The sequence below is a fragment of the Balaenoptera ricei genome, chromosome 1 (assembly GCF_028023285.1).
Source record: "Balaenoptera ricei isolate mBalRic1 chromosome 1, mBalRic1.hap2, whole genome shotgun sequence".
NCBI classification, from domain to species: Eukaryota; Metazoa; Chordata; class Mammalia; order Artiodactyla; family Balaenopteridae; genus Balaenoptera; species Balaenoptera ricei.
This window is the reverse complement of record NC_082639.1, coordinates 174,219,773-174,245,994: the sequence shown is the minus strand read 5'-3', so window position 1 is coordinate 174,245,994 and position 26,222 is coordinate 174,219,773. Positions and strand designations below refer to the sequence as shown.

Here is a 26,222-nt window from a genome sequence, read left to right as displayed (position 1 = left end):
GTAAGACCTGTAAATACTGAAGTGGAAAAAAAAAAAAAAAAGCCACAGAAGCTTTATTGCAACTATATTGAAAGTCTGGGGAGGAAAACGCCACAGAAGATGCTGTTCTGTTAGGAGACGCTTATTAGGACAATCGAAAACAAAAGATTTCTCTGTTTCGGTATTATTATTATTATTATTTTATTTTCTTCCTGAAAATGTGCGAGAAGAGCTCATCTAGGTGGCCTGTGGTTTGTTTGGGAGAGGGGTGGGGAAATCCACTCTGACTATAATTTAAAAGAGAACGAATTCTTAAAATAGAGATGTTGGTGTTGCAGAAAACCCCGCACTACACCCACTATGCGCTCTGAAGACCCGAAGTCCGAAGTGAAGACGTCGGTCACCACTGCAGCTTCTCCTGCGACCAGGCCCAGGGGGTTCCCTGGAGAAATAGTCACAGCATTGAAAGTAGTATTTAACCCCAAGGAAATCTACTCTTGAGGGCCCTTGCAAAACAATGGACCCCACGTGATCGGGGATGTGGCGGAGGAGGGAGAGTGACATTTCCTACAAGGTGCAGCAAAGGAGGGGACGCGCGTGCCGCTCTCCCGGGTTTCGGATGGCTGCTTGTTTTGTTGTCTCCGAGGCTCAGGTTGGCTGCGTCCAAGAGAGACATTCGGAGACATCCATCTTATTTTGTTTGAAAAGTTCCTGGTTCAAGTTGTCAGTGTGTGACAGCTCGGAATACAGCTAATTTGCGACCGCCCCTCCTCTCTTCCCTGAGGATCTCCGAGGCAGGGAAGCGGACCCAGTGCCGCCGCAGTCCCGCGCGAGAGCAGAGCAGGGCAGCGTGGGGGCGGGGACCCACGAAGGACGGAGCTTTGTAGAAGACACCGACTCTCGGGATAAAGGCCGACTGGAGAAAAATCTGGCCCGAGTGATGTAAACAGGAGGGAAACCTAGGGCGCCGCCAGCGTTCCAGAAGGCGGGCCTTGCACCCGCGATAATCTGCGGGAGCACCAGCTTCCCTAGGCGCGAGCTCCAGGAGCGCTGTGACCAACTCTCCACGCCTGGTGCCGGTTCGGAGCTGCAGAAGTTAGTGGGAGTTAGAACTCCCTGGAGCCGCGGTTCGAGGTCCCCTACCCTTTGGAGAAGGACGCGCCCGACCAAGCACAGCCCACGCGGCAGCAGCAAACAGTTTGGCGTGGCCGGGGCGTGGCCGAAGGGGCGGGCCACGCCCTCTTTCCCAGTTCCCCTCCACTTCCCGCTCCCATTGGTCACCAGGATGGCCAATGATCGCTCGGATCGAGGTCCTACCCTGGGTCTGACTCGAAAGCTCCTGCCAAAACTTTGGGAGTTTTTAGAGAGGAGTTTTTTTTTTTCTTCTTATTACTTTTTTTTTTCTTTTTAAACTAACGGACTATTATTGTTTTAAATTTATCTGTTAAGGCTTAGCTGTTTGAGTGTTTCTTTCGGTGCCCGGCTCCTGTCTCCCCGGCTTCCCTGGCGTTTGTGGAGCCGCGGCCCCCGCCCGCCTAGCCGCTCCAGCACCCCTCGCTCGCCTACAGCCCGCGGGGAGCGCGGGCGCCGCGCCGCCTTTAAAGTGAGACCAGGGGCCGAGGCCGTGAGCGGCCGGGATCCGGCCCTCGCCTCCTCCCTCGGTGGCGTTAGGGCTCCCTGGCCTCCCTTCAGTTCGGACGGAGAAGAGTAAGCGGATCATCCCCGGCTGGGCTGCCGCCTCCTCCTGGACTTAGCGCGCCCCTCCCCGCGCACCTACCCACCCACCCGGCCCGGCCAGGCCGCGGCGGCAGCTCCGTGCACCCCGCCAGAATGTTCGCCGCCGGGCTGGCTCCCTTCTACGCGTCCAACTTCAGCCTCTGGTCGGCCGCCTACTGTTCCTCCGCCGGCCCGGGCGGCTGCTCCTTCCCCCTGGACCCCGCCGCCGTCAAGAAACCCTCCTTCTGCATCGCGGACATCCTGCACGCCGGCGTTGGGGAGACGGGGGCGGCTCCGGAGGGTCTGGCGGGGGCCTCGGCCGCTGCCCTCACCGCGCACTTGGGATCGGCTCACCCGCACGCCTCTTTTCAAGCTGCCGCCAGATCCCCGCTTCGACCCACCCCAGTGGTGGCGCCCTCCGAAGTCCCGGCTGGCTTCCCTCCGCGGCTGTCCCCGCTCTCAGCCGCCTACCACCACCATCACCCACAACAGCCACCGCAGCAGCAGCAACCGCAGCAGCAACAGCCTCCGCCTCCACCCCGGGCTGGAGGCTTGCAGCCCCCGGCCTCCGGGTCGCGGCTGGTCCCGAATCCCCACCATAGCGCTTCCGCCCCGGCCCCCTCCAGCAAGGACCTCAAATTTGGAATTGACCGCATTTTGTCTGCAGAATTTGACCCAAAAGTCAAGGAAGGCAACACACTGAGAGGTAGGTCTTGGGCGAGAGGCTGCAGGCCTCTGACCAGGGCACTGACGCACTCCCCGATCCCTGGGCCATTTGGGATTCCTTTGAGTGTTTTTACAATTAAGGACAAATCGGTAAAATGAGGGAGAAGAAAATGAGTTGTAAGGAGACTATGAAACATTAGGTTTAAAACTCACCTGCTCTACATTAAAAAAAAAAAAAAAGGAGGAAGAAGAACCCAGAGATGCTTTAAAAACACATGTCACAGAATCAGTATTCATAGAAACGGTTGGTGTAAATATTAGCTAAAATGACTATCATCTCTCTGTCTCTTTAATCACGTATCTACAAAGAGGACTACATTATTTGGCAGGAAAAGCCCTTTTGGGGAACACTTTCCCGTCCATTGGTCTGATTTCTAGTGAAATTCCACCCAAGGAATATAGATGAACAATATTGACTCTAAACTCCCAAGAGGAGAGAGCAGGGTGAGGGATCCTTTGGAGGGACAGTTTAGTTAGGTCTGTGGAATTCTTGGAAGGCACCTGAAAGTGACTTCGTTCAGGCCTCTTTACCTGAAGTCCTTCCTAGCTGTGTGCGTGGACGTGGACCTGTGGGACACACAGGAACATTTCGTGCAGTGCCCCTGGGCCACTGTCAGGAGAGAGGAGTCTCGGCGGCACGGAGACAGAGGTCTCTCACCACTTCCCTTCAGGAAAACGGAACGGAGGGGTGGGGGAGGAGACGAACAAGTCCCAGAGAGTGTGAGTGTGGGTTTGCCGGAGGGGTAACAGCGCTTCTTTTCCCTCGTCCCCAGATCTCACGTCGCTGCTAACCGGCGGGCGGCCCGCGGGGATGCACCTCCCCGCTCTGCAGCCCTCCACCGGCCAGTTCTTCGCGTCTCTAGATCCCATTAACGAGGCTTCTGCCATCCTGAGTCCCCTAAGCTCGAACCCGAGAAATTCAGTTCAGCATCAGTTTCAAGACACCTTTCCAGGTACGGAAACCCTCCTGAGCGACGGCCTAACGGGCAGGTCGACTGCCAAAACACTTAGTACTGGAGTATCACGTGGCCACCGAGGTGTAGCAATCCCGGAGTTGATGCGGGAGGCTACCACGTCCGGAGAGAAACCGAAAGATTTCTCAGTGAGCTAGCTCACTCTTTGGTCGGCTCCTGGGGTTAAGGGGTGGGGAGCCTGGGGAGGGAAGAAAGTGTGGGCGAGCGGGTGGGCTGGGGGGGTTTCCCTAGTCTTTTCGCCCGAGAGGGTGGTTTGAAAATGCAGCAAGTGGTGGTGTTATTAACGTACACTCATTTTGGAACGACCTCAAACATTTGCCGGAAGGTTCCGTCTGCGCCGATGGGCATGGATGCGAGTACACACACACACACACACACACACACACAGAGTGGCTGTCATCTTTAGATCCTTTAGGCCGAGGCGCATTTTCGCCTGCTCTTAGCATGCATTCGGTTTACGTCTTTACTTTGGAATTAATCGATGCAACGCCGGGCTTCTCCACTCCACACTCGCGTTAGGCCTTCCGCCTATGGTCTTAAGAGCCGTACATTTCCTCCTTAGAGAGGCCATTCTGTGTCTGCGTGAAGGGCTTTCAGAGCCGACTGTTAACGTAAAACAAGTTCAGGCATCACGGTGAGCCCCAGGCGCGCAGGCCGCGGACAGGGCACTAACTGGGTCCTCCTGTCTCTCTCTTGCTCCCGCATGGTGGCAGGTCCCTACGCTGTGCTCACGAAGGACACCATGCCGCAGACGTACAAGAGAAAGCGCTCGTGGTCGCGGGCGGTCTTCTCCAACCTGCAGAGGAAGGGTCTGGAGAAAAGGTTTGAGATTCAGAAGTACGTGACCAAGCCAGACCGAAAGCAGCTGGCCGCGATGCTGGGTCTCACCGACGCCCAGGTAAGCCAGCTCCGGCCCCGATGCACAGCCCCCTGGACGGGCAGCAGCTCTCAGCCTAGCCCCAAGGCCCCCTCCGCCGGCTGACTCTCCTTTTGCGGTGGAAACACTAGGTCTCGAATTTCAGGAGACTTCGTGGACTTCTCAATTTGAGACAGGAGAGAGGAAGGGGTGGGGGAGAAGGACGGAAAGAATAGCCCATCCCCAGAGGTTTGTCAACAAGCGCTGCGTGTTTATTTTGGCCAACAAGCGAAAGCATGTTGCCGAGAAAGCAAATAGGCAGCAGGAGATAATAATTATATACTCGACTGTAGCACAATTTGCTGTAGGAGGCAGTTTATTTCAGAAGAGATAAAAATCCAAAGTCAAGAGATTGTTGTTGTTTTTTTTTCCCCCTCCTGTCCTCCCTCCCTCCCCCTCCTCCTGCTGCTGCTGGATTGTGAAATCCCCAGTTGTGAGGAAGTGAAAACATTATTTCAAACGGAATTACTTAGCCCCAGTAGGGCAAGAAGTCCACTTGGAGCAGCCACAGTCAGTCCGATTTTCTAACGGCATAATGGGAGGGGGAAGTGAGGAAGAGAAAGAAAAAGAGATTTTCTTAGAATGCCCAAGAGCATTTCACCAGGTTCTGCCTAGTTGAGTTTTTTTTTTTTCCCAAGACAAATCTTCAAATAGCAAATCTATTGTGCCTGAATTCAATATTTTTTTCTTTTCTCGAGTTCAAGACCTTTTTTTTTTTTTTTTTTTTTAAGTTTTGAAAATAGAAGAGTCACCGTTCTGGAACACCTCACCACAATGGCCCTTGCTCCCTGGGTGCTTCTGTCCTCCATCACACAACTCTCCTCCCCAGCACACACACTGGAAGAGCCCAGCCGTTTTCCACCAGCTGTGGATGTTATTTTTAAAAGGGAAGCTGGAACTTGTGTGAACGCATTGGGTCCCCCAGGGGATTATATATTTATATAGATTCTCTGCCCCATCCCTACCCCCTTCCTCCACTTTGCACAGGTTTAATTCCAGTGTTCTCTGAGCCCACAGAAGGATTAGTTTATCCTGGGCAGGGGCAGGGTCCTTATCAGCGTCTGGGTACACACATGCCAAGGAAATGCTCTTCTATAGAAGGTCCATTGGTGTTCCACCCCACTGGGATTAACTCTTTGAACCCCCTTCCCCCTTTGTTTTCCACGGTTGCTCCTTAAAAAGAATTGTTTTTGTAGGGACTTGCCTTGGGTAGTGGCAGTAGAGGAGGGGGCCAACTTAGCAGGGATTCTTAACATTGGGTCACCAAACCCTTGAAACTGTGTGCAGAATCTTGGGTATATATGTGCATTTTTCTGGGTCAGGGGTCCATAATTGTAATCAGATTCGTGGGAGGGGGGGGGTCCTGGCTCAAGTGGGGTTAAGAAGCATCGATTTAGAGCATTGATCCTCCCTAGGTTGAGGGCAAGGTGCAGGGATCTGCCTTTGCAACAGGCATCCAGGTCACTGCAGGCTAGAAGTCGGAGGGCCACATTTTGAGAAACAGTCCTAGTTGCTTCCCTAGGCGAGGATCTCTGGTGATCCTCGTGGTTTCCCTGGGCTGCCTCTCGGTCCCTGCTTCTAGCACAGTACCTGGCCTGTGGTAGAGGTGCTGGGGACGACTAGCGACGCTTTCCCGCCTTTGGGAGTGCTCCGGGATGCGCGCAAGTCGGATAGGAGCGAGCCTGCGTCTCACCTCCGTGTCCCTTCTTGTCTCCCGGTGCGGTGCGGCGCGGCGCAGGTGAAGGTGTGGTTCCAGAACCGGCGGATGAAGTGGCGACACTCCAAGGAGGCCCAGGCCCAGAAGGACAAAGACAAGGAGGCTGGCGAGAAACCGTCGGGCGGAGTCCCGGCTGGCGACGGCGAGCAGGAGGAGCGGAGCCCCAGCCGCTCGGAGGGCGAGGCTGAGAGCGAGAGTAGCGACTCCGAGTCTCTGGACATGGCCCCCAGCGACACGGAGCGGACTGAAGGGGCCGAGCGGTCTCTGCACCAAACGACGGTCATCAAGGCCTCGGCCGCCGGCGCCCTCCTCACCGCCAGCAGCGGAGGCAGTGCGGGGAGCGGCGGCGGCGGCGGCGGCGGTTTTAACTTCGGCGTCCTCAGTAGCGGCAGCACCGGCGGCGCCGGGAGCTCCGGCGGCAGCGGCGGCGGCGCCTCGGAGCTGCTCCCTGCGCCCCAGCCAGCCCTTGGCAGCGCCCCCAAAAGCCCCGAGCCCGCCCCGGCGCCGCTCGGCGGCCTGTAGACTGGACGAGGTTGGAGGAGACGCGGGGCCCTTCGTGCAGGCTCCCAGCCTTCCAATGTGGGCTGGATTCTGTGCCTACTTTCCAGTGGCGGCGGGGCCAGGGCCGGAGACTCAGCGGCGGAGTCCCAGCTCGCGCATCGCTGCCCCGACCGGTGCAGCCCACCCCGCCCAGAGCCGAGGGGAATCGGAGTGCCTCTCGCCAGGCTCCCAGCGCCGGCGGAACACTTCTGCCTGGATACAAGCAGCTCGCCCTGTGAAGCGTTGGACTAAACAGTCCTCCCCGCATTAGGGGTCGTGGCGGAAAGACGCGATGCACTTAGGATGCCACAGACTTGTAAATAAAATGTTTACTATGGTTTGTAAAGGCCGCTTGGCTTGCTGGGGCGATGCGGCCGTTAGGGTCTGGAATCTCCGACCCGGACCTTAGCCCCGGGACCCTGCAGGTCCCAGCAGCTGGAGGTGGGGGACTAGAGTTTCGGGGGGACATGCTGCAACCTCAGAGCCACCTTGCTGCAGAGATCGGCGCCGGGGCTTAGGGGTTCCACCAGTTAAGAGGTCTCGTAGGCCACGCTAAGCACCTCTGATCGGGCGAACCGCAACGCTGAGTGTGTCCTGAGAGCTGAGTCGGCCATAGAATCTGTCAGGCCTGTCGGGCAGATGGCTTCCCCAGCTGGAGTCAGGACGCGAGGAGGGTGCACACCAGCCTTCCACAGCTCCAGCTTAAGCAGAGTTGGGTGGAGAAGACAGTGGTGCGGGACAGGGTCAGTCTAGCCACAGCTGGTACTAGAGAGGCAATTCCAGCGCAAACTGCCCCTTGCCTGGGGATGGAGTAGGGGGACGCAGCAGGTTTGTAGTGTCTGGAGAAAAGGATAGACAGAATAGACAGATCACAGCGGTTAGGGCTGGAAGCCTGAGCCTGAGATAGCTTTAAAGCTGCTAAAACATTTGCAGGGCAGGATGGTGATCTGTTCAAGGTCCCTTCCCTTGTCCAAGGTTGAGGAGGAGCCCAAACCAGAACTCGGAGCTCCTAGCTCACATTTGGCCAGTGAAGGATCGGCTAAACCGCACACCATCTGCCCCCCATCGACGTGTACACACACACACACACACACACGCACACACAATCTTCCTTTGCAGTTGGGCCGCTACCGGTGTCCAGTTGAACTCTTACCCCACCCCAAGCTGGGGTGAGATGAAAAGCAGTTTCCCCATCACACTGCAACTGGAATATAGCACATCTATTTTGCCTCCATGTTGCTACTGGGATGGACCATTCCATTTTTTTTCTCTTTTTTTGAAATCTTGAAGCATCAAATCTCTCTCCGAGACACCCATGCCCCCTTCCCTGGAAACCACGAAATGTTCGGAGTTGGTAAAAAGTGATTTCAGGAGATTTTAGAACAAATAGACATTGTGGACAAACCTGATCACCCGGGTCTATTTGACACTGAGCTGGGGCAAAGCCACAGGCCTCTTACAGGCCCATCATCCATTATGGGAAGCTGGTTGTCACATGGAACCCGTTGGGGAGAGAGAGTGTTGCTCCTGTGTAGATGCTGAGGCCAGCAAGCCTAGGACCCACTCCAGACCCCTGGCCTTATCGAGAAGGCTCCTAGCAGCTCCCTGGTCTGGCTTAGCTATTTCCCCATTTTGACCCATTCGCTTGAGCACAAAGACGTCTGTTCTAGACTTCCGGGCCCAAGGGCAGAGTAGAGGCCTCAGATTTAGCCTTCTTTGGCCTGGCTCAGCCGGTCACCTGGGCAAGTCCCAGAGTGCAGCCCAGGGATGCAAGGCTGACTATTCCCTGCTGAAGTGAACCACTCAACCCGCCAGTGGAGCTGAACCCGTAGAGAAATGTGCACAGTGGGGAGAGGAACCACCGGGGTGGTCTGGCCTAGGAAAGATGAGAAAGGTAAAGTGCCCCAGAAGGGACCTCAAGTTAAATGGGGACACCAGCCAGCTGTTATCCCTAAATGGAGCATATGTTTTGGGGTGATTGCAGTCTCCACACTTGCTGTGAGTCCCAGCCCTGGGTTAGGATGACTCCTCCTCACCACAGGCTTTGCTACCTGAACTGTAGGAGTCTCTCTGTACCTTTATTTTGCCTTCACTTCTGAAATTCATTTCCTCCCACTACAGAAATACTGAAACCAGGACATCCCAGGAACATCGAATTTTGAGGCACTAGAATTCAGTTCTGGCTGGGAAGGCAAGCTGGGGAGGGGGTGGTGCTTTCTGCATGTCGCAGCTACCCCTCCTCACGAGGCCCGCGAGATACTCATGCTCCCAAACCCGCGCTGCATTTTCCTGCCTGGGTCCTGGGCTTTTGAAACTGAAGGAAAACTTCGCCCAGGGACTTCAGGCATGTGATTTCAGGTAGAATTCACCCTTACCCCAGTCAGGGTCCGCCAGACCAGAGGGCACGGTGGAGCTGAGGGGCTGGGAATGAAATGGGCCATCGGGAGTCAGGATGCTCCTGGGGTGGGGGTAGTCACAGGAGGCGCCCCTTCCTCAGCCACCCCGGTCTCTCGTTCCTGCATATTTTCCCCGTGAAACATTAGCGGGTCTGTCCCCTGGGCTGTGGAGTTCTTCCACATTTTCATCAGGAACGGAGTATCATAAGCCCGGGAGAAGTTTAAAGTTCATTTTGAAGGAAAGCTGCCGGGTCGGAGGGTCTGTCTAGGCGGGATGGAAAAGCAGCATTTCGGGCCAGGCCGCGTCATCCCCGGGACTGCTCGCTCGGCCTGTGTAAGGGGATTTTCCCGAGGGCGCTCGATGCTAGCAAGCGTGGCCAGGGAAGCTAGAAATTCTTGAACTAAGACCGAGATTTCGCAGGCACGGAAGAAAAGGCCGAGCGCGCCAGGTCCGCGGACCCCAGGCCGGCCCTGGCCCGCAGAGCTGGGGCTTGGACGAGGCGGGTGCGCCCGGGCCCCGGGCTCCAGAGAAGGGCAGAGCCGCGACCCCCGCCCTTACCCCCGCGCCCCCGCCCCACGCTTCGCCCTTTGCTGAAAGCAGTAATAACTCTTTGCCCAGAGCAGGGCCCCGCCTCGCCAGTTCCGGAGTCCGGGCGGCGCCAAGCCCTCCGAGCAAGGTTACCTCTGCGCAGCTCTGAGCGCGCAGAGGGCGGGCGAGCAGCGCGCGCCTCTCTGGGACTCGAGGGGGATCGGCTACGCCCCTCGGGTGCACGCACGCCATACACACCACTCTTACACACGTAGGTCAAATACAAATATACAGGCCCTCAGAGCACACAGAAACGCAGACGCGGACGGGCTAGTTCAGCACTTTGTGGATAAACCACGCAAATAAAGTTCCACGTTCTCCTCCAAATGGCAAAGCAAAGTGAGGAGACTCACACCGCCTTCCTCTGCCAGTGTGGGTGCCTGGGGCGCTTGTCTCTAGAAAAGTTTTCTTGAGCCAAGATTCGCTGACTAAGCCACTGAAAGCAGGCGCCGCATTCCCCTGCGCTTGTCAGCCTCAGCCGAGGGTGGGCAGGGGCCGCGATGCCGGGAGTTGTTGGGAGCGTGTAGCCGTCGCCGTCCTGTCCCCACTGAGGCTAAAACTGTCCCATCCGGCGGCACTTTAAGGAGAGGTCTTGCTTCTAACGGAGGCTGTGGCCCGCATACCCTCCAATGGAGATCATCCCTTGTCTCCACCCGCCCCCCCCTCCAGCAAGGATTCGCTCGTATGGTGGAGGTGGGGGGCAGTTGCTCAAACTCCGGTTGTCACAGATCCTTCCAAACTTCAGAGGGAACGAGCGGCTCTGGGATCTTTTTGTGGCCACTCCCTCTAACTAGGGTCTGAAGTGGGGTGTGGGCAAGGGTTCTAGTTTGCGGCCAGCTTGGCGCAGGTGAGCTCTGAGTGCCGGGCTTACTGGTCCCTCCTGCTCTAGGTACCAGAAGCCGACATACCGGGAAGGTGACCTCGGGTTCTCCCGTAGCCACAGCCTCCGGGAGCTTTGGGGTGCCCTGCAACAGGGGATGTTCTGCGGGCGTTTTAGACTTGAGCTTTAACCTGTTGAGCTTTAACCTATTCCCGGATCTGACCCCACCAAAGTCCTCAAGCAGTGGCGGACTTTAAACAGACCCGGAGTGCAGGATGCGCCTGGCGCAGCTCTGGAGCCAGAAATGAGAAGTCAGAGCCTGAGGTCGACGCACCCTCCTCCGGTTTGCGCACCCTAGTCTCCCCTCCACCTTCGTCCTTCTTTAAGAAGGAAGAGCTGGTAGAGGGACTGAGAGCTCAGACCTCCCCGTGCGACGCGGTGATACTACTTTAAAGATGCTCGAGAGGGCCCTAAAGGCTCAGGGCCCTCGAATCCCACCCCCCCTTTAGCCTGGGGTAGGGGTAAGGGGGTTGCACACACTGTGGTCTTTGTGAAGATGCAACTGCTGGGTTTTAAGGAGGACTTTAACGGCAGGTGTTCAGCCTGGGGGTGATACACCCCGATTTACTGTGATTATGTCTGGCTCACAGCCTCACCTTTGAGGTTGTGATGGGATTGGCCGGAGTCCCAAAGACGAACGATCCGCCTTCTCCGCGGCTTCTCACACACACGGATATTAGAACCTGCAGCGCACCACCCCTTCAGCGGTGCCCTTTGGGAATTCCAACTACTTACACGGGATGTACTTTCTAAGATATCAGTCCACCCGGGTTCTAACGGAGCACAGGCTCTGCCCAGACGGACTCGAGGGCCCTCTGAACTTGGAGAATCCCCAGGTCCCTGGGTTCCTTAGCTGCCTTGCCCTCACTCACTTTAGGGACGAAGATTAAATGTCCCCGCAGGTATGATTACTTCATTTTAAAGGGTGAGGCAACGGAGGGCGGGAGTCTTGACGTTTGCCCAAGTTCCTCTAGAGAGTGAGTGCCAGGACTCGGTTGGGCCATGGGGTTAGTGCCTCTGAGGTGCCAAAGAAGGAGAGGGATCCTCTAGGAATCGCAGGCCTGGGCTTCCCCCGGGGTTGACACACCTGCCCTTCAGCCTGCGCCCTCTCCGTACAGGTTTAGCTTTGCTAATAGTGTCTAGGGCCCGGCCCACACCCTGCTCACAGGAGTCTGTGTCATCCTTGGTGCTTTTCCGTTTTCGTCGGTCGTTGCTGATAGTTGGGGTTCTGGGCAGGACGCGGGGTGCGAGGCCTGACGGCGCCTGCCCCGCAGCCGCCACGCCGGCTCCTCTCTTCCCTGCCCTTGGACGGGCCCCAGCCGCGGTAGATACTGAGCATCCTTCTTTTGCGCGGTCCACAGATCAAGAACAGCGGCTACATCACCTGGCGCACGCTCAGAGCTCGCGGCTTCGGTGACCCCAACGACTCTTTCTGGGGAGCGGGTATGGGAAGAGGCCGGCGGGTGGAGCGCGGAAGCCTGATCCCAAGCCGGAATAGGGGAACCCAAGCTAGCCCAAGAAGCAGTCATTCATTCACCAATTACCGCGAGACCTTGGAAAATTTATCTAATCAATTGGCTTCAGTGTCTTCATCTGTATAGTAGGAAATAATCAAAGTTACCTAACTTATAAATTGCTGAGGGTTAATTGCGTTATTAAACGTGAAATGAGAAGAGTGGGTGGCATACAATCAGTGCTGTAGGCTTAGATGTTATTAAATTCATTCACTCGTTTATTCACTGCAGTATTTGAGGTGCTTATTAGTATTTGCACAGTTGGAAAAAAAATGCATGACAATCCTTACTCCCCAGGAAATTAAATCCATACATGGAGGCTCTTTTAATGTGTGCAGTCACAGTGTCCCCCTGGGGTTGGGGGTGGGAGGGAAAGCCTTTAAGGAGTATTCCAGAGTGCTTGGACCTGCTGCTGGATGACAGCAGGGGTTGCCTCGCAGACCCAGACTCCAGGAGATACCCATTTGCACTTCTTCCTTTTGGTACTCCTGGCACTGTCCTCTGTGCCCACAGCTGTGGTTGGGAGTTTTCCTTGGGAGTTGGAAGGGGACGAAGCTAGAATTTTCTGACACTTTGACTCTGAGGGAAGCTTAACCAAGTGTCAGGGGTCCAAGGAGGCAAAAATATGTGCCCGCTGCTGAGATCATGTCAGGACACATGGCACTTCAGGAATTCTATTAAGTTCTTAACTAATCGCGTAGAGGGAGGGTGTTCGAAACGGAAATACGACATCAATTGCCCCTTTAAGTGGCGGAAGGCACCCTCTGCGCGCGGTTGCAGAAATTCTAGCACCTAGCGCAGCGCTCGGCACAGGGAAGGCTACTCAGAAAATGTTTATTGAACAAACGAATAACACAATTACTGTGGCCCCTGTGGTAATTTATAGTCTCAGTAGAGTCTCAGGAACAATAATGATCGCCTGGTTAGCACTGTAAACACAGGAGGACGCTAAGAACAAAGTACAGAGCTACCGGCTGGTGACCCCGGGAGATGTGGACTTGGAAGCCACCAAGCATCTGGCTGAGGATACCCAAGGGTCCCCGATACTAAGGCCATCACAGAGCAACGAGCAAACGAATTCACAAGCTGTGCTCAACACAACTGACGAAACGCTGTTCGCGCAAGTTCATCCTAGTGTTGAGCCTAGATGGGCACCGTTGGCCTCATCTTGTAAGTTGAATAACTCGTCCTCAGTCACGTTGCTAGCGGTCTACAGAAGGACGTGGACTGAAGCCAAAAGCCTTCTGTGCTTTCTCCGGACCCCACTCCGGCCTGGCCGCGCGGGGCGCTGGGGCTGCGGGAGCGTCTCTGGGCGCCGGGAAGGGCAGTGCAGAGCCGGAAAGAAGGGGCGATGAACTGGCTTCAGTGGGTCTGCATCTCGCCTTCTCCTCCTGCTGCGCAGCAGCGCCCGTTTGTTTCGCCGGGTTCCGGAGTTACCCTCACCGCGCCCCCACCCGCAACTCGCCTCAGGCGATTTTCGGGTCAGTGAATTTCAGCCTCACTTTGATTAGTCAGGGCTGTTTATTTGTGTTTGTCGGTATCGGGGTGAAGAGTGCACACCGCAGGGTTCCCAGCACGTGATGGGAGCTCAGGAAATGAGCGGATGACGAAACGAACGAGCAAATGAACTAATGCGTGAATAAGACTGCGTTATCTCGCGATCCCCGCAGGCAGTGGTCGCTGCATCCGGCCATTTTCTGGATCCCTCTATGGAGAGAATCACAGGCCGTGCACGCCCTCCAAGGGAGTGCCCAGGACGCTCAGCACTCAGTACCAGGAGTGCCCCGCCAACCCCTCCCCCAGCGCGCAGACCGGGCTCGAAGCCTCAGGCTTTCGGGGGTCGCCTGACTCCGCCCCGTTCGCCACTCTTTTGGGTCTAGTGGAGGGTCCCGGGTCCTCTGTCTTCTCAGATCCTCAACGCGCCGGCCGAGCACCCAGTCCAAGGTCAGTGTGGGCCCTCGGGCCTCGACGTCGCCGGGGTTGGTCCACACATCAGCACCGCGCGGGTGGGCAGCGCCCGGGAGATCATCCCTGTAAGGCTGCTTCGGGTCCTCCGCAGCGATCTAAGCCAGACCCCCTTGTCCCCGCCTCCCGCAGAGTCCCCGCTGCTTGTGCTGACCTCTTTTGCGCGCCAAGAGAGGTCAGCACAAGCAGAGGTCAGCACAGGCAGCAAGAGGTTGTGGGTGAACAAATGGGGTGAAAAGCTAGAAAGGAAAGGAGTCAGATACACAGTTTAGACATTGAATGACGAGTGTGATTTAAACTTTCCTATTTACTTCGGTCTTCACTCTCCCTTCTCCTCCTCGCTTGCTTTGGGCATCCCATTTTTTTTTGGTTTGTTTTTCCTTCTCCTCTTCCTGCGCTCGGGTCTTCCGTTGCTTCTGAGATTGTTCAAGGTTCCACTCAGGTCTTGAAGAGGAGCTGGGCCACGCTGGCTCGGTTCTGGGGCGATCAAGGCGGACAACGTAAGGGGCAGGGTGTGTGACTTTAGAGGAGCGACCTGGCCCTTCCAGAGGTGGTGGACTCCAGCCTTGTCTATGAACCAAAATGTACCGAAAGGCAGTGGTTTACTTTATGATTTTAAAAAAGGAATGGGCCCCTAAAAACAACATAAAAGACCCTCAAGGGCCCATCCTCCCCAGAGGCATTGTTCAGGAGCCGAGGGCGATGTGTCTGTGACCCACGGGCCACCCGTAGCCTCCCTGTCATCCATCAACGCACGCGCCCATGGTTTGAGCCCCGACTCCGTGCTGGGCGGGTTCTGGTTTAGGGATTGGCGGCGGCTCCGGCTGCAGCGATCTGAAGGCTCCCGGAAGTGTGTCCTCCGAACCAAAAGTTTTAGCAGCCGGAACCTTTCTTTCTCGTCTCTTTCCCACCTTTTTCGGTTTTCCTATCGCAGAAGAATGGTCGTAGGGAGACCCATCCTGCTTCCTGAATCCTCTTCCACGATGCCTGTCAGTCAATTTGCTTAGCAACTTGGAGGCAGTTCAGTATCCCCTCTGCTTACGTTAGGGGAACATACCTGACACAGAGCAGGGCCACAGTGATCCTGGTAAACAGATTCCCGCTCAAGAAGCGGAAATTGTTATTAAACTATCACCACTACTACCATCATCACACCGCTAATCTCTCCTGGTTGGGGACGCGCCTTTATTCGCGGTTTGAAATCACCCACGGTGGGAGCGTGCAAGTGAAAGTAGAGGAAACAGACACGATCCTCTTCCACTCTTTAAGCGGGAATTGAAAATCTTGTATCTCATTTAACCTTCACAGCAACGCTGGGCGGGAAGACACTATTCTTCCACTCTTAATGAGTAAGAGGTAGAGGTTGGGTAATTTGATCCTGGTACCTACTCAGCTGGCAGGGGGCGTGGCCAAGCCTCTGACTCAGAAACCCACAAGTTTCTTGCTACAATTCCTGAACTGGTGGGCTTCTGTGAGTCACTCTACAAAGAAAAAGTTCAAAGTTCAAAGAAAAGCTTTGCTCTCTTTTTTGATGACCTTTTCGGATCATTCTGTCAAATACCCACCTTAAATCGTGAGTGTAGATGCAACCACGTAGAAATCTATTAAGAATCCAGTCGCTTCACCCGCAGGGAGAGCGCATTCCGGGTAGGCAGAGGATGACCACCGCGGGAGGTGAGGGTCTACTACAAAAACATCTTTAAGCGACTGGTTGCCACGTGCACTGACTGTTCCCTCCACCTCCAGCTGGACAGACGTGAGCGGTCTTGAACTCAAAGGCGCTTTCCCCTCCGCGCTCAGTCACCTCTTTCTCTTTCCATCCTCTCCTGGCCTGCCCCAGGCCTCGCCTCCTTCCCGCTCCGCTCCCTCTCTCCACCGCAACCTCCTTGGCGGCGGAGAGGAGCCTCCTGCAGGCTGTGGCCGGACTCCTAGCGCTGCTGTGCTGCCCTTGCGGCGACGGGACAGCGAGGCGACCCGGGCAGCCGCCGCCGCCGCCGCTACCAGCAGCGCTCTGCCGCCCGTCTCAGCCACTCGGGCCCGAATGAGGGGCCCGGCGCCAGGAGGCGGCGGGAGGCGGGCGGACCCCGGCTTCGGAGCGCAGCGCCGGGCGGGGCGGGAAATTTATGGTCTGTGTACACTTTCTGGCTCCAGAGGCCCGCGCACCAGCAGGATGGGGCCACACGAGCCGAGGCCGCGAACTGGGGCCGCAGGCGCCCGGCCATGTATGGTGCCCACGAGTCTCTCCTTCCTGCCCCGCTAAGCCCATAAACCTCCCTGGAGGGAGCGGCTGAAAACGAAAGTCCGGGCGGGAGGTGGGCTCAAACCTAGGAAACCTGCTCAGAGGCCTGCGCCGGGGGCGCGTCTATACTGGAGGTTGGGAATCGCGCCCTGGGTGCGGGTGGGATTGTAAACCCGGTGTAGGGCTGCGTGGTCCGCAGTGCGAACAGGTCACCGGTTCCAGGTGTCGCTTACGCCCGGTGTCACGTCGAGGCCTAGACTCCGTCTTCGGCCCTTCCACCGATGACAGATAAAAGGGCCCATCAAAAAGCCAGATTGTAGAGACACAGAAGTAGAGAACAAACATATGGACACCAAGGGGGGAAGGGATGGTGGTGGGATGAATTGGGAGATTGGGATTGATATATATACACTATGTATAGAATAGATAACTAATGGGAACCTACTGTATACGGCAGGGAACTCTACTCAATGCTCTGTGGTGACCTAAACGGGAAGGAAGTCCCAAAAACAGGGGAATAAATGTATACGTAGAGCTGATTCACTTTGCTGAACAGCAGAAACTAACACAACACTGTAAAGCAACTATACTCCAATAAAAATTAATTATAAAAATAAAAGCCAGATTGAATGAGAACTGGGTCCTTGGGTGTCGGTGGAGGCGCGAAGATGGTCCGCGACCGGCCGGGCAGGCAGGCCAACGCGGGGGCGACTAGGTAGAGGTCTGAGCGCTCACACTTCATTGCTGCCTGCTTAGCACCAAATGTGTCCACAGTTTCCCAGGCCGGACCATGCCGGCGCACAGGAACTGTGAACACTGAGGCCAGAGCAAGGCAGGTCCTTTTATTCATGTTGTCACCTGGACTGGTGTCTTACAGTGTAACCACATAACCAAGCCCCTGTAAGGACAGTTTGGCTTAACACAGTTTAACCAGTAATACCGGGCACAACTTTACAATTGACACGTAGTAAAATTGTTGCGTTGCTTCTGTGTCAGGCACTGTTCTAAAAACTTCATATGTATTAACTCACTTGCTTTCTACCAAATTCCAGTTAGGTGATGTCTTACATTATCCTCATTTTACAGATGAGTAAATGGTGGCAAAGAATATTTAATGGACTCATTGAAGGACACGTGGTTAGCAAGTGGAGTCGGGAGTAATTTACATCACCCTCTCTCCGTCCCCTACTTTATCTAAATCATCTATAGTACCAATGAAACAAGTATTTATCTCGAGTATTGAGTCATGCAGGTGCGAGGGCGCTGAATTCACACAGAAAGTTAAGAGTCGGTTTTCCCACTCCTAGTGCTTCTGCGGAGGGGTGAGACACTCACCCTGGCGGTGGGAGTTTGGGGCCCTCCAGGTCAGGCGAGCAGGGTGGCAGAGTCCATAAATACCGGCCATCTAGCAATTACCCGCGGGGCGTGTTAACTGCAGTAGTAATTGTGAGTCTCTCTGACACTGGCTTCTCTCCACCCTCTGCTTTCTTCTGATTTACTGGTGGGCCCGGGTCTCTGTACCTGGAAACTCTCCGAGACCCCAGGCTTGGTTAAAACGCATGCTCCGGGATGCAGAAGGCCACTTAGGCAGGAGTGCCTTGCTATTACAGCGTCTCTCCAAGGACACCTAATTATTCTTGTCAGTGGTTCTTTACTTTGCATGGGGAAAGTGAAGAGTCGCACCTCCGAAACTTTAGCACCTTGAAATTGGGTGCGTCCTGGGATAGGGACGTGGTGTTGACAAAGATGGCAATTTATTGGAAAATCGGTGAAGAGGTAGGAGTAAGAGGAGTGGGGTGGAGTATGAAAGAACAGAGTGAAAAAAGAGAGACGAGAAATAGGAGGGAGAAGATGGCAATCAAGAAAATAAGTGGGATTTTGAAGCATTTCTCACATTTTTTTTTAAAGGGGTGGGCGGGGTTGACACAACTGGTTTGGGGCTGGGCCATAAATTAATAGATTTATTCCTCAATCAGGAAAAAGCCATTAAGATTTTCTTGGCTTCGTCTGTGGGAAAATAATTTCTATGATTGAGTTGCCCCAGAAGACCCTCTGAAGTCCTCTCCTCCCCGCCTGGAACAGCCTTCTCTTTCCTGCCTGCCGGAAGGAGGGGAGAAGGGGAGACCCCAGGGAGAAGAGGCCTTTCCATCTTTTCCAGCATCTTGAATTTCACTTTCTGCGTTTCTTTCTACTTCTTGATTTGATCCTCACTGCCTTGGAGACTTGGAACCTCAGAGGGAAAATTCTCCTGCAGCAAGCCCGCCACCGTCTCTGCTCTCCTTCCCTTAGGTCCTCTGTGTTGATCCAGACTGGGCCCTTGGTCTCTTGCCTGCCTGCTCTAGCACATTGAGGACTTTGGGTCTATGAGCAAGAGAAACCAACTACGGGGGCAGGGATGAGGCAAAAGTCTCCCTCAAAGGGAGGGCGGAGCCCCAGAGTAGGGTGGATGAAGCATTGTTCCTCCCGAACATGGACGAGCTGAGCTCTTCTTGTCAGTCCTTTAAGACGCCAAGTGTGGTCCCAGGATCCTTAAGGGTCTCTGAGACCTTCTCAGAGAACTCCTGAGGTCAAAACTATTTTCACAATAAAAGGTTATTGACTTTTTTGCCAGTGTACAATGGAGTTTCCCAAAAGTCCCATTAGGCATGGTGACGTCATGGCTCTGATGGCCTGTGGCATGTGTTCATGTTCTAGTACATTTCAAGATGTACTTCTGGTGCACTTAGTTTAATATCTATACCTGTGCTGTGTGGTTATTTACATTCAAATTAATTTAAATGAAATGAAATATTCATTTAAATATTTCAGCCTCACTGATTCATTTCCTCAGCCACAGCCACATTTCCATTGTTCAATAGCCACATGTGGCCAGGGACTCTCACATTGGACAGTGCAGATAAAGAATATTTCCATCATCATAGGAAGTTATTGGACAGAACTAATCTACAGGTAAATATAAATACACACAATCACACAAACAAATGCCCTTCAGCATCCTCAGTTTTTAAGATGGTAAAGAAGATCTGAGGCCAATACTGTTTGAGATTCTTCCCTTACAGTATTTTCAAGGTCACACCTTTGACATAGGCGTTGGAACTAGAGAGGCTAAATTTGCGTCTGGACTCTGCACTCACTATCTTCATGATCTTGGTCCATTTTCTTAACTCTGAGCATCAATTCCTGCTTCTGTAAAAAGGGGGTAATAGTTCCTGATAATAAACGGTGGAGAGGCAGTTCATATAGCTGGTCATGAAGAGCATAAACTGAATGGGCTCATAGCTCAGCCCAGCTCAGATGACTCTGGGTTAGTTTGAAAACTTCTCCATGGCTCAGTTTCCTTATCAGGAAATTGGAATAATAATAATAGTAATAATAATAATACCTTACCTATAGGGTTGTTGTAAGAATTGAATTAGATAAGTGAAAAGCACTCAAGAATGAGTAACTGGCACATAGAAATTACTACTACTGGGGCTTCCCTGGTGGCACAGTGGTTAAGAATCCATCTACCAATGCAGGCAACACAGGTTCGAGCCCTAGTCCGGGAAGATCCCACATGCTGTGGAGCAAGTAAAGCTGTGCACCACAACTACTGAGCCCACATGCTGCAACTACTGAAGCCCGCGCGCCTAGAGCCCGTGCTCCGCAACAAGAGAAGCCACCGCAATGAGAAGCCTGTGCACCACAGCGAAGAGTAGCCCCCACTCACCACAGCTAGAGAAAGCCCGTGCAGCAACAAAGACCCATCACAGCCAAAAATAAATAAATAAAATAAATTTTAAAAAACCCCGAAATTACTACTACATGTGTGTTGGATGATATTATTATTATTATTATTATTACATATACAAAGTCCAAACCTTACTTGGTGACAATAAAAGTTAATTCTCCTCCCCTTTCAGTTACGTACGCAGACACACACACACACACAAAATTGTGGTAAAATACACACAACATAATATTTACCATATTAACCATTTTTAAGTATACAGTGCAATAGTGTTAAGATATCCAGTTTCCATAATTTTTTCATCTTGCAAAACTGAAATTCTATATCAGTCAAAAAGAACTCCTTATTAGTAATATTTTATGTTGATTGTGAATTAGACTCCAGGCTTTAGAATTTTAGTCGATGCTTTTGACTAAGTACTAACGATTCCAGTTAAGAAATCAATTAGTCATTCAAAATAGCTGAATTGGTTGGGAAAGGACAACCAGAGTCCCCCAGATGTAATCAGTCTCCCTTGAATGTGCATTTTCCATTGATTCCTCTGTCTTTAACCCTTTGGATCCCAACAGCCCCCTCCTGACTAAGCACTGAATACAGCCTAGAGGTGAAGATGATGTGATGTCCCCCAAATGACTGCTCATCCTGGTTCTCGGGAGTTAATGATGGCTGGTGGGTTAAGTCACTGAATCTTTGAAATACTCTCCAGCAAGTATCTGAAAGCTTGATGTTACAATAGCAGGTAAAGAAAAATAAGCTCAAGATTAGTCTCTGTTTGCATCTCTAGGGCCTGGTGAATGTTAATGATCATGAGAAGGACAAAAATCAGAATATTTCACGATCCTTTTGGTAGAGTGGGCAGGAGGAGAGAAAAAAATATTCCCTAAAATCACAGTAGTCGCTAAAAAGAATTCAATGCTTCCTTTGGGTAGTGTTTATCTCTCTCCGAGGATTTAGTTTTCTGCACTTTTTTATCGAAAAAATAAAATTTTCAGTGTGGATTTTCAATCGAAAAATGTTAGATAAATACAATAGCTATACTGTGTAGGACGCTTTCAGATGCAAGTAAAAGAGAACTCAACTTAAGCTAGCATAACCAATGGAGGAAATTTATTGCTTCCCATGATTGAAAAAGTATAGTGGCAGAGTCAGTTTCATGCATGGTTTGATCAAGGCTCTTGTTCTGTTTCCTGTGGGTTTCTCATCTTCTCGCTGTATTCATTTCATGCTCAACCTGGCCACTCTCCTGGTATCAAGGCCTCCCTCATAGCTGTACATACTATACTGTGTTGAATAAGAAACTGTCTGTAACCCAGAATTCCCAGAAAAAGGCCTGGTGGGGTTGGCTTAGTTCACACACTCCTTCTTGCTCCAGTCATTATGGTCAGAGGAAGGGAACATCTGCTTGCATTTGCCTAGGTGGCTTCTTTAGTCCTGATCACAGGGACCCCTGAAAGCACATTGGGAGGGAGGGTATTTGGAAAGGCTAACAGAGAATGGAAACTGAAGAGGCAATACAGGAATCCACTACTGTATGCATCTTCATTTAGGGCACAGTTAAGTTGTCATCTTATTGTTCATGATTAAGATCACTTCTTTTGTCGTATAGCTGTGTGCTCTTTGGGTGTAGAAGACAGTGCTTGGCCAAGCTGGAAGGGTATTCAATTGCAGACATCTTTCCAGCCTTGAGATGATGGCTCTTTTTTTCACATCTTTAACATTGTTCCCATTGTCAATGATTCCCATGTTGTGTTCTTATCTTATAGATGCTGTGACTTATCTAATTCATGTTGGATATATGTTAAAATCCAGATTCTTACTGCTTGTCTGCTGGGTTCTGCCTTGCTAGGTCTTGGAGAAGGTGATGACTAGATATTTAACAAGGTATCTAGGTGATTCCTATTATCAGGCTAGTTTAAGAAGTAGTAAACTAAAATTGGTTGTGCTTTTTCTCTTTGCGTTGGCTGCTGGGGAGCTCAGCGGGCTAATTCCTGAAAAGTGTTCAGGGCTGTATGGCGTGAATTTTGCATACTAATATTAGTCTTGGCAGCATTTTTCTTTTATCCATGTTTTCTTTCTTTCTTTTCTCTCTTTTCTTTCTTTTCTCAGTGAACAGGATCTTATTGTACCATATATTTTTTGATATTCTATCTTAAATTCTTTTTGAATGCAGTAGAATATATCAGATAGGATTCTGGCAGGAAACAGAAGACACACTCAGCAGATTTTTGAAGAGACTTTTTCAACAGGGACTATTTACAGTGGTGGACAGGATTCAGGGAATCCACAAGAGATGTGGAGGATCTAGTAACAGTTGGGAAACCATTCTGATCCCAGGTCTAAGGACTGGGGAGGTGTACTTATTTCCTAGAGCTACCGTCACAAATTACTACAAACTGAGTGACTTCAACAACAGAAATTTATTCTGTTACACTTCTAGAGACCAGACGTGTGAAATGAGTTTCCTTGGGCTAACATCAAGGTGTTGGCAGGGCTGGTTCCTTCTGGAAGGATGCAGGAGGAAAACCCATCCATTGCCTCTTTCAGCTTCTGGTGGCTGCTGGCGTTCCTTGGCTTGCATCTGTGTCACTCCAATCTCTGCTTTTCTGGTCACACAGCTTTCCTTCTGCGTCAAATTTCCCTCTGCCTTCCTCTTATGAGCACACTTGTTGCATTTAGTGCCCGTCCAGATAATCTAAGATAATCTCCCATTTCAAGATCCTTAATCACATCTGCAAAGTCCCTAATGCCATAGAAAGTAGCATTCACAGGTTCCAGGGATTAGAAACTAGTTATCTTCGGGGGGCCATTATTCAATCTCCCACACAAAGAATGGTGCTACTGGAGCCCAGAGCTGGCAAAGAGAGCACACTCCGCTGTGGCTGTAGGTAGAAGGCACGGCCACCTTTACAGTGTTGTCCCCTGTCCCTTGAGGGAGGAGGAGGAATACTCTCACCCCTGTTTTCTCTCCCCCGCACCCCTGCCCTGACCTCCTGCTGCTGCATCCCATCAACTAAGCGGGGAGATAAGATTCACAGGAGTCAGCTCCTTGGGTACAGGGCAGGGCAGAGCAGAGAGAACGGGTCTGGAGAATAACCAGCCTGCAAGTGCACTGAAGTACCAGCCCATCGTCGAGCTGCGGGCGGGATTGCGGTCCTGATCCCTGAGCTGTGTTTCTCAGAGGAGGGTCCCGGGCCAGAGTTAGCTGCTCAGACACATGCTCCAGCGTTTCCGTGGAAATCTTGAGTCCGGGCCCTTCCAGTTAAGAGGAGATGGCCTGAGAGATTTGAGGCCGAGTCTCAGTCAGGTTTTGGGTTTCTCTTTGTTATCCCCAGTGCCCTAGTCTGAGGTAGCAAAAGGCTGTTGGGTTGACATTAAAGGGACTGAGCGGTAATAGGATCCCGGGAGTTCAGGAAACCACACTCTGAAATCAGCACAGGTCCTCTCTCTCCAACAGGTTTCAGTCCCAAGAAATTATGCTGCCTATCTTGTCTGCAGGAACCCATGCTGTTCTGAAGACTGGCAGTGGCATTCTGATACCCTACATACCGTAGCTGCCATCTCCATAGAGAAATTTAAAGGCAAGCTTGGATCAGCAAGAGGCTGGGGCCAGGCCTGGGTGATGGTGCACGAGCCCATGGGGCTGCAGCCATCTGTAGCACAGGTCCAACCCACCCATTTCACAGCTTCTCTTTCCCTTTGCCACTTCCTAACAGGTACCCTCCTCCCTTCCTCTCCCAGGGTCCGCCTCTCAGCCAGGCCCACGGCCAGCAATTCTGCCCTTTTTCTCCTCCCCCACTGCTCCCCCCGCTGAGACTTGGTCAACCCTTCCTGGCACACTGGCTGAGATTGACATCAGGTGTTTTGGGAAGCTCCCATGTACAAATTCCCGCCTTCTAATGATCGCCCTGATTTTTTTTTTTTTTTTTATGGACATTTGAAACTAAAGACAAAACCAGCTGCTTCTTGAGGAGAAAAAAGCAAAACATGAAAAGAATCTCCCATATAACCCACTGCCCCCCAAATCCCAAGCCAATAAAATGAGTCTAACCAATAATTCAACCTCCCTGCCTCGTTCACTGGCAAAGCAGCACAGCAGGGAACGCTCATTGACAAGAAATTTATCATTAGTAATTTTATTAGGTTTAATGTAGCCAACAGGGGCTACTGACAGTTGCAGTATTCTTTTTCCTGAGGGATTTTTCCCCCCTGAAAAAGGACAAATATTCTGTAGTACTGCCATTTAATCGTCTTTGTAATTTAGTGTAGGTTGGTTGAATGACAAACTTTTCAAAATGCCATCTCTGAGAAAGGATTCCACAGTTGGTAATCTATACAAATTTGCCACTTGTATCTTTCTTTTAAAAATTTCTCAGGGCTTAGAAGCGTAGCTACCATAATTATTGTAATAATCCTCTAAAGGAGACATCCATCCGTCATGGTTGAAAGCAATTTCTTTTTAGTAGGAACGTTTTACAGTGTCTTGTTTGGACAGAAAAGGCCATCCATTAGTTGGTAATTTAAGCTAGTTACTTAAAGTCAGGCAATTAGGTTAATGAGACAGTTGGTCTTTTGAAGTCGAAGGGGAACAGCGATGAGCTCACCGCTCCTCAAGAAGACATTAAATCAATTTGGTGTAAAAGGTAGAGGGGCGCCCTTCCCTCCTACAGTTTCAAGGGAAGATCATGCACACACAGATTTAGCTCCAAGCATGGCAATCAGGTGGCGGGCCCCTAAGTCTCTCTGGCAACCACCATACGATGGAGGAAGAAACGACAGCTGCTCCAGCTATCGCTGGGCAAGATGACAGGCCTGGATTAGGCCTTTTGTGGAGGCCAGCAACCCTTGAGGGAGCAGCCCCAGGCCCTGACATGACAGGACCATGGACACATGGAATGCCCCCAAATGAAGCAGATGGAACTGCTGATAAATGAGTTGAAATGGTAGAGGTCCCTATCGTGAGAGCCGGCTGGATTTACTGGAGAGCCGCTCCATGGAGGGGCAATTTCAGGGCGGCCAGGCTGCCTTTAGATGTTAATCAGAGGCATTCATATGTTCTGTCATTCACCCTTCAAAGGAAGGTGTCAGATGTCTCGATGAAATGCCTCTCCCGCTAACTCAGACATGGGGAATCAGCCACCCCGTTGATAAATGACTCAGGGCGAATCGATAGAGTGAGGGTCAGGCTTGGCTAGACCCATGGTCACAGGGCAGGAGTAATTATGTCATAATCAGTCTGTGGGGCAGAGCCCAGCCAAGGTCATGGTCCATGTTTGAAGGCAACATCTGGAATTGGGAGGGTTGGAGATTATAAAGGATGAGAGTACGGGGGGTGAGGAACTCAAGAGGACTGAACTCTGATGGCAGCCAGCCCTTGCCAAATCCTCTGACTGTAATAGTCCAGCAGCCACCGCATATAGCTGTTGGGATGTAAATGGCATCAGAACTGCATAATGATATTATTGGTGCCTGCGAAGGATGAGTGGTTTAATCGTTTGGGAGGTCTTCTGGCAGAACTGGGCTGAAGGGAAGGGTATGCTCTACGGAGAGAAAATATTGGTGCTGTCATGCAGAAACAAGGTTGACTTTGAAGTCTACCACTGGGAGGGATCACTATTCTTTTTTTTTTTTTAACATCTTTATTGGAGTATAATTGCTTTACAATGGTGTGTTAGCTTCTGCTTTATAACAAAGTGAATCAGTTATACATACACATATGTTCCCATATCTCTTTCCTCTTGCATCTCCCTCCCTCCCTCCCACCCTCCCTATCCCACCCCTCTAGGTGGAGGGACCACTATTCTGAGACTGATTTTTCTGTTGCATCCCTCCTGCCTCTGCCCCTTCCTCGGTGACCTTTCACGCCCTGCAGAAGAGCAGAATAGAGACACCATTAGGACTCTCTAGATTTGGGGAGATAGGATTCTTTGCTTCATAATGCTGCTAGCAGGGACAGGTGGGTGGAGACATAGGAAAATCCCTGCATTCACGATGTTTCTATGGCACCTCCACAGAACATGTGTCTTCTTTCCCATCCAGTTGTTCCTTTTAACCTGATGTCACCTGGATCATATGGAAGAGCCCATCGTGATTGTGTAGGCTCTGGGTCCTCCTAAGGTTAGTCCTTCCTGCCTGAGCCCTTCGTGGCTTGGCTTCTCTTTGTTGAAGTTAGAGAATCAGGGTGAGGTCTCCCCTCATTTCAAAAACTGAGTCTATGAAACAATTGTGCATGGCCTTGGTCTGTCTTGGCCAGCCGTGTGATTGAAGCACCATACCCAGTTCAGTTCCTAAGGCTGGTCAACACATGACAGTATACTCAGAGTGTACAATGTAGAATGTGGGGC

At 52.1% G+C, this 26,222-nt stretch overlaps 1 protein-coding gene across 1 annotated transcript; it reads left to right on the top strand.

The window, feature by feature from the left end:
* Nucleotides 1-1,020: 1,020 nt before the first annotated feature.
* Nucleotides 1,021-6,876, top strand: HLX (H2.0 like homeobox). The gene is made up of 4 exons (XM_059905635.1): nt 1,021-2,401; nt 3,195-3,374; nt 4,109-4,293; nt 6,050-6,876. The coding sequence occupies exons 1-4, from the start codon at nt 1,810-1,812 to the stop codon at nt 6,548-6,550; spliced, it is 1,458 nt and encodes a 485-aa protein (XP_059761618.1). The 5' UTR covers nt 1,021-1,809; the 3' UTR covers nt 6,551-6,876.
* The last annotated feature ends 19,346 nt before the right edge of the window (nt 6,877-26,222 follow it).

What these genes read in the sequence shown, in the direction of transcription:
- HLX (XM_059905635.1), top strand. Translation starts at nt 1,810, where the DNA reads ATGTTCGCCGCCGGGCTGGCTCCCTTCTACGCGTCCAACTTCAGCCTC. An exon ending in GTTTCAAGACACCTTTCCAG is followed by an intron (nt 3,375 to 4,108) that starts GTACGGAAACCC and finishes GCATGGTGGCAG; the next exon opens with GTCCCTACGCTGTGCTCACG. An exon ending in TGGGTCTCACCGACGCCCAG is followed by an intron (nt 4,294 to 6,049) that starts GTAAGCCAGCTC and finishes GGCGCGGCGCAG; the next exon opens with GTGAAGGTGTGGTTCCAGAA.